This window comes from Cyrtonyx montezumae, unplaced genomic scaffold (genome assembly GCF_038088225.1).
Source record: "Cyrtonyx montezumae isolate F1298 unplaced genomic scaffold, pur_monq_1.0 scaffold_3, whole genome shotgun sequence".
Classification (NCBI taxonomy): Eukaryota; Metazoa; Chordata; class Aves; order Galliformes; family Odontophoridae; genus Cyrtonyx; species Cyrtonyx montezumae.
In genome coordinates, this window is record NW_027072034.1 from 157,521,034 (window position 1) to 157,529,119 (window position 8,086).

An 8,086-nucleotide genomic window follows, 5' to 3' on the forward strand; every position below is an offset into this window, starting at 1 on the left:
GCCTTACAAGTTTTCATTGAAATGGTAACATGAGAGGACATAAGCTGCACTGGAAAAACATTTCCTTCAGAAAGGCTTTTGAAGACAGTCCTCTAGAATAAGAGGCCACCTTACAAAGCCTAACTCTGAAGATACTCCAAGGAACTGTAGCAGAGTTTACACCACATGGTCTAAAGCATCACAGGAAAAGATTAGGTAGGAAAGGAAGTGTTAGGAAAAGAGGATCCCCATCTGTCTCCTTAAAGGAATCAAGTCACTGAGGTGACAGCCTGAATTGGTGCCCTTACAAGTTAACATCCTCTCCTATTTGGCTCCAGTTACAGCAGACAAAAATCCCTGAAGTTCAGCAAGAGGAAAGGAAGATGAACAGCAACTTGAGAGAGATGCCTTTTGCCTATGGCCAAGAATGGGCAAGGCAGGAAACAAAATGCTCCCAGACCCTTCCTCTTCAGTCAAGAGGATGAAGATCACAGACACTTGAAATTCCCTAGGATGAATTTGGACATCTAAATAGAAATCCATGAAAAGTAAAAAAAAAAAGAGAGAAGAGTATTTAGTTATAGATTTGCAAAGAGTCAGGAAACAACAAGGTAAGGTAATCCCTCATCCCTTTTGATTTTTTTCCAAACATTTTTCTTTTGCAGAGTAATAGAAGGTGGGCATTCGTGGTGCTTTCTTGATGCAGTGCAATGGGAGCAGCTTGGTCTGCCCTGGATATGTATAGCTCCTTGAAGCTATGGGATGGCAGCAGTACTCCCCTACAGCCTACTTTTATTTTAATTAATTTTCCAATTTTAATTAAGACTTGCACAGCTCCAGATTATCTTCTGTTGTTCCTCACACCTTGCCCATGCAGTGGAGCAATCCCTTATGCAGCACCTTCTCTACATCCCCACTGACCACACACTGCATTCAGACAACATCAGTGCAGGTACACATCTGCCTATTACCCCTTGTGGAAATAAACCCCTGATTTAAGTAGAGTAGCAGCAAAGTAGAACATCAAGAGATTCCTAAGTAAAGTATCTACAAAACTAAAGGGGGAAGCTTACCTCATGCTAAGGGATTTTTACCAGGGAAATCTGGAAGCTTACTTTTTTTGCAACAGCATCACACCACCTGATTTCTGGCCTCACAGAAGAGGGTTCAGAACTACTGTACTACGCAGGAAACACTCTCCCTCTGCCATCCTCCACTTTATTTATAGGTACTAGGGCCTCCAGTAACACATTTCAACCCATTTTGCAGGACACACCCTTTCCCAGGCTTTTTCTAAGCCTGAGACAGGAAGAAGCCAACATGCAGGACGCAGAGACCAAAGCTATGGAGGCTGCACTATTTTTAGCGTGAGCTTGCAGCTACTCAGACTGCAGACACAATGGGAGGAAGCAGCAGTCACTGCTCACAGACATGCTGCCAGCAAGATAGAAAAACTCAGAACACATTCCACCTCAACACAGAGCAGGGCTCAGCAGCAGAGGACCTATCACTGGTTTGAGAAGGGGTATGCTACAAACCTATGTTCTGCCACTTGCATAATATGCTTCCTCCCCAAGCACTGTTGTATGAAGGCTTCAAGAACATGCATACCTTCAACAAAGTAGGCTAAATAATCTATACACAACAATGGGCAAATATGCTCTGGATTACCTCTGGGAGTGCAAGACATGATACAACAGGGAAATAAATGGTGCCAGCTGCTACTGAACATATCTGGATATTACCAGGCTGCTCTAGAGGAAAAAAGCTTCTCCTGGCACAGAGTGCTCTGAATTGCAAGGGAAGCATTCATCAGTAGCAGGCTCATGCACTCAAAGTTCTGCAAAAGCAATGGACTTAAGCAAACCTTCCAAATCCTGCACAGTGCCACGTACTGGAGCTTTCGGATCAGTGCAGACAGATCTTACAAAAAGGAATAATTCTGCAGTTTCCAAAACAAAATCACTCAGACATCTTTCCTCCCCAAAACTGTACCTAACAGCTACTCTTCCCTTTTGGTTGTAGTGTTGTTCAGCCCACCTATTCCCATCCCTCATACAAATCTAGTCATCCACAAGCACACTGCTGGACAAGCTCTGAAACTCAGAGCAGGAGCATCAGCCCATCATTCACCCTGCTCAGCTGGAGCAGGCTACTAACAGGGAACATGAACTGCTCAGGTAAAGGTCATGCAGTACTCAGTTTCAAGTCCTACTTCATGCAATATTACCCATTCCTACATGGATTTTTATGGCTGCCACTAGAGCATGGGTGTCCATCCTCTCTGCTTCCTTCCACCACATTGAGTGAAGAACTGCCTTGAGTCACATATAAGTATAGTTAATGTAGATACATAAAGCTTCTGATTTTATATTTCCATTAAAACAAAAAAAAAGCAGCAAAACTTGTGGGTCAAACACATGCATGTTAGTGCCTTCAAGGGCCAAGTGATCAAAAACCATTTTTGACAAAACCATTAGTGATAGGCACATATTAGGAACAGGCTCCATTTGACCAGGAGGTCTTAGAAGAAACCTGGACTGGACTCCAGCTGAAGTGTCATTCTATCTCTGCCTGGGAGAGGCAGCAGAGGCTCTACACACAAAGCAACTCCAGGTTCCAGGTCAGCGCCTTTAAACACACTTTAAACATGGGAATGCTTTATCTCTTAAGATGATGTAATTAAGAGAACACCTAACAAATGAAGTTAGGTAACAGATTTTTTTTTAAGCTTCAAGTTTGTCAGTTCTCTCACAAATACCAAAAAAGAAACCAACTGGAAATCTTAACAGACTTCTCCCTAAAGCTTTACCTCCTCCACCCCTTGTAAGGACAAACTTCCTTGTAAGTGGTTCTGAACTCTGTGCAAGAAGGCTTAACAGTCACCCACCAGATGCAGCAGAACTTGTCCAACAGCGCTTCACAGCCCTTGGGTTATGCTTAACTTCAGGCAGCTCTAATTCATCTGCTACCCAACCCATTTGTTCCTTCAGCAAGCAGGAACCTCCTCAATTTTACTTCTCCCCATCATTTAGCACACAGCTTACACCACTTGGTTTAGCAGTTCAGAAGGTGACTTCCAAGAAGAGATGAACATAACAGCTTTAAAAGTTCAAAAGTAGAAAGTTGTGCTTTGCTTAACAAAGCACATTAAATGCCACATTTTTTTTTTTACAGCTTAGAAAGCACAACATGCATTTTCAAGCTCAGTTCCCAAACGTATTGAAGTAGAAGTCTCAGGACTTCTGCCATATGCTTCTTGCTTAACCTACAAGCAGATCTGGACTACCAGAGTCAAAGCCCCAAGCATCACACCTCTCCTAGGCTGCAAATCTTTGTGGTTTTACTTTTCCCACAAGAAGGGGTGGTAAAGTGCTCACTTCAGTATGATGAATCAAATCAAAGTCACATGCTCATGTTGGAAGAAGCAAAGACAGCAGAGCCTGTCCCAGGCACAATAGCGTAACGCTCTCATATCCTGGGCAGGTTTGTATAAAAAGAAGAGAATGCAAGTCTACATAGATCCAGTGATCTATCATTTAGTTCTTCTCTTTCCTGACATACATGTGGATGTCCCATGCTTGGTGGGAGGAGGCCCTGGGCATCCTGTTTGGGATCCCTTCCAAACCAAGCCACTTTATGATTTCTCCAAGAGCTTCCCTCCACAACTGAGAAGCACTGTTTGCTTTTATGATCAAGCTCCTATTCCACAGTCCTACCTCAGGACCAGCAACTTGGGCCAGAACCACAAAACACTGCCCTAGCACAGTTGCTACTAAAAACAGAGGAAATAGAGAAGCAACGTTCTTCAGTGACTCCCCAGATCTATTTCACTTGAGCCCCATTTAATCTAAAAATAAAGACACGAGTAAGATACCTACGCAAGACCTCTATCTTCTATCTCTGAGGGTTTTGGCATCCAAGTGACAAGTTTGGGCAACCCCTATGCAGCAACTGCAAAATCCACACAAAAGCTAAGCATTGACAACTACTTCAGATGGAATTGCTCAATTATCACATCACGACCTTCCCAAGGGCAAGTTCTTGCTTGGGAAACTAGATTGCCAACCACAGCTACAAGGCTCTGCAGCTTTTTTCAAGCGTTCACATCTTAATTCTCTTACCAAGAGTCCTTCCAGCCCAGGCACTACCAAAACCACAATAGGCAGCCAGGAAGGATTACAACTGATTCTCATTTGATTTACTAAATCAGAGTAAACCCCAGACAACACTGCAGATGGGTTTGACTACAACCTTAAAGACAGGATAGAGTAAGTAGTTGAGAGCATTGGTAAGGTCAGAGGAATACTTTCCGAGTAGTGATCCTAATCATAGAATGGCTTAGGTTAAAAAGGTAAAGACCATCTAGTTCCAAACCCCCTGCTATGGACAGGATCACCAGCCACCAGATCAGGCTGCCCAGGAACCCATCCAGCACAGCCTTGAGCCCTTTGAAGGATGGGGCACCCACAGCTTCTCAGGGCAACCCATGCTGGTGCCTGAACAGTTCCCAAATAAAGAAGTTCTTCCTAACATCTAGCCAGTTTCCCCTCTTTCCACTTAAAGCCGTTTCCTATTGTCCTGTCACTATCAGGCCCTGCAAAAAGTTGCTCAACAGAAAAATCTGAGAGCATGCAAGTGGGGCATAGGTAACAGACACCTGATGTGAATTAGAGGCAGCCAAGGGATGAGCTGTAATCAGGAGCCTAGGGCTGGAAACTTGTTCATACCCGGGGGCACAGCTTCAGCCACTGAACAGATTCACAAGAAAGCCACTTAAGAAGAGCTTTTGAATTTTTTTCCTAATTAACTGAGAGGATGCTCATGTCCAAGGACATGAACAGCAGCTGAGCTCCCTGGGCTTGTTTGGCCCAGAGCAGGAGGCTGAGGGGAGGCCACGAGGCTGTTCTTACTGCTAACATTCAGTGAAATAAAGGCTGTGAAGCACTGCAACTTCATTACTCCCATTGAAAAATGCTATCAGCTATCACAGGAAGAACTCTTTCACAAGCTGACTGGCATTAAGCACTTAAGCCCAGAAAGCACAGATTCAAGATCTGTGACTCCTCAACTTAACTTAAATCTTCAGTTACTGTCACTGCAGGTTATTAAAACAAGGACAACAGATCAAATCTTGTGTTTGTATGGGAACTGTTGAACCACTGAAGGGAACACTGAGTCAGCTGTAGGAGTGCAGGTGAAGACAACTCACCTGTGTGAGCAGAAGGAGTGGAGCCCAACTCCACCTCTCCTATACTCCATGTGAGGGCTGACCACCACTGGGGAAGGATCTCTTGTTGGAGATTCCTCCTTTGTGGGGTTTTTCCCTGTGAGCCTCAATCCTCAGAGGCGGGTGAGCATCTCTCTATCAGTTGTCTCTTTTCCATCCCAATAATCTTTCTAATTACACCATCTATAAAACGTATCAGCTAACAATAATAACATGATTAATATCAAATGGTAACTTCACCCCTTACAGTGTTACACCACTTAACCCCAAGGAGAAGCACCCACTGCTCCAAGCACAGCACCAGTGTCCCCACCTCTTCTCACTGCTTTCTCTCATTACCATCCCTTCCCAGCAAGCGGCACACAACCCGAAAACTTCGCATTTTAAGGGAAAGTTAAGCAAAACAACACCACAACGCAACAGAGGAGCTGTTATACCTGATGCCCATCTTATTTTTTTGTCACATTCGCCCTGCTTACACCGCTGGCTTCCATCCTTCATTAAAATTTTCTAAGCCACTGAGCTCGCACACCAGAGCCGCGACTCCGCGGTGCCTCATTACCATCAGATAAAGGCTCGGAACAACAGTTTTACGAGCGAGCATCTGGCGTCCTAACCGCCGGGTGCGAGCCGCCGCCGACCCTTCCCCAACCTTATAGGTTCACAGGAAAAACTTCACGAATTAGAAGAGACAACGAAGCTCCGAGCAGCGCCGGCAGACGGGCTGCGATGCCCAAAGAAAAGGGCTGCGATCGCACAGCATCGCAGAATAGCTTGGGCTGGAAAAGGGCTTAAAGATCATCTCTCTAGCTGAAGGGTAAGCGAAAAAGCCCGCACAGCTTGACCTCGAGCATCTCCAGGGACGGAGCATCCGCAGCCTCCCCAGGCAGCCCGTGCCGGTAAAGGGCTTCCCCCATTCCCAAATAAGAGCCCCGGAGGCAGCGCGGTACTCACACATCAGCGTGCTGAAGGCGCACAGTGCCAGCAGTGCCTGCAGGAGCACTCCGAAGCGGCCGAGCAGCGCTCCGCTGCCGCAGCCGTGAGCGGGACGGGACGCGGCCATAGCGGAGCGGAGCGGAGCGAGGAATGGGACCGCGGCCGCCCCCGACGCCTACAAAAGCGGATCCGCTGCCGGCGGCCACACCCGGGGGTGGGGTGGGGTGGGGTGGGGGGAGGGGCATAAGGATGGAGATGGGCACGGGGAGTGGCGTGGGTTATAGCGATGAGAGTGGGTGTGGGGTTAGGCTTGGTCCAGTAGAGGGGACTCGGTTGGTGTTTGGGGGTGATGGGGTGGAAAATTCACGCCGGTGTCTTGGCGGGAGTTGGAGTGCTTGGGCAGGGGTAGAAATAGAGGTACCAGGTTTTGCATGTTCCGCTGGGGCTTGGAGCGTCGGGATTGGGAATGCGGATTGGGGCTTTTTGGGGGGGGATGGGGCTTAGGGTGCTGGGATGGATAGGGTAGTTGAGTATCCTAGTGGGAACTGCGGTGCTAGGTTGTGGGAGTCCTGTCAGGGTTTAGGGTGCTGGGATGGGGAGATTGGACCTGGGTCCCAGTGGTGCCAGTTTGAGGGGTTCCCAGTGACGTTGGATAGGATAGGATAGGGTGAGTTGTCTGGGGAATGCTATTAGGGATCAGGGTGCCAGGCTGGGGGAGATCCTGGTAGAGTTTGGGATGCCAGGATAGGGAGGGAGTGTGGGTATCCCCTTGGGGACTGAGCTGCTAGGCTGGGGGTCCCAGTAAATGTTGTGGTGAAGTGATGGGGAGTTTGGGGTGGGGCCCCTGTGGGGTTTGGGGGGCTGGGCTGGGGAAGAGTGAATGAGGGTCCTAATGGGTTTGGGGGGTACAGGGATGGAAAGGACATGGAGCACCCTTGAGGACTTTTTGGTGCCAAATCAGGAAGGAAGGTGGGGGTCTCAGGAGGAATTGAGGGGGGAGGATTTTGAGGAGGGGGGGGATTTTAATCTGTGGCAGGATGATCTGCTACACTGCAGGGTCTACTGATGGAGTTAGTATGTTAAACTGTTGCCTCAAACTTGCTGCTCTGCCTAACCATTCCCCTCCCCCTCTGCAGCCTCCTCCCCTGAGGGCAGGTTTCGTTTTCTCTTTCTTTTCAGTACACTCACGTCATCTTCTGAGAGCACTGAGGTCACGCGCCTGAGTTTTCCTCCTTGACTTCAAGACTTAGGAACTTGCGTTTAGCTACAAAACCAAGCTGGCTGCAAATCTCATCATATCATATGACTCCAAGCAGTAGCTTTAAAATCAATGGTAAACATTACAGGACACTAAAGAAAATCATGAGAACTGCTCCTCATCTGAGTCAACACATCCCCTGGTACCAACGTGATGAAATAGCCTCTGTTAGAAATAGTCCCTCCTTTTTTCAAGGGTGAACCAAACTGTGGACTGGCAGATGCTCAAGTCACCAGCTTTAATCACGATTTAATCATGAGTTCAATCAGCAAGCTGGAAGTTTGAACTTGCAAAGTCATTTTCAGCTGATTTCATGTGTGCAACGTAGTTTCATAAGAAGGTTAATTCCCCTGGGTTGGTAGATCTATTTGTGTCTTGTGATCAGTTGCCTTTATATCAAATTCTAAACTAAATATGAAAGCTGATATTATTACATAAGCCAGCTGAACACCCCGCTGGCATCTATTAAGCAGTATGTATCTTAACACAGATTTACTTTAGCTCACACGTTTTACTTTTACTTACATTTCCTCATCTGCTTTTAAAGAACTATTTGCAAGAACTGGTTGCTGGATGACAATTTTGCATCTGGGAATTGCCTCAGGCTCTCTTTGCCCAAGTATTGCACAACAATTGGAGAACACATACACAGACATTTGAATTAGATGGATATTTCTTAAAAT

The 8,086-nt window shown here is 46.7% G+C and overlaps 1 protein-coding gene across 2 annotated transcripts in view; it reads right to left on the minus strand.

The window, feature by feature from the left end:
- Positions 1-6,272, minus strand: part of LOC136053136 (store-operated calcium entry regulator STIMATE-like) — a 29,236-nt gene extending 22,964 nt beyond the window's left edge. For both annotated transcript variants that reach the window (XM_065743797.1, XM_065743798.1), the window contains exon 1: positions 6,164-6,272. In XM_065743797.1, the coding sequence (XP_065599869.1) occupies positions 6,164-6,272 (109 nt within the window). The remainder of the gene's footprint in view (positions 1-6,163) is intronic.
- Positions 6,273-8,086: the final 1,814 nt, after the last annotated feature.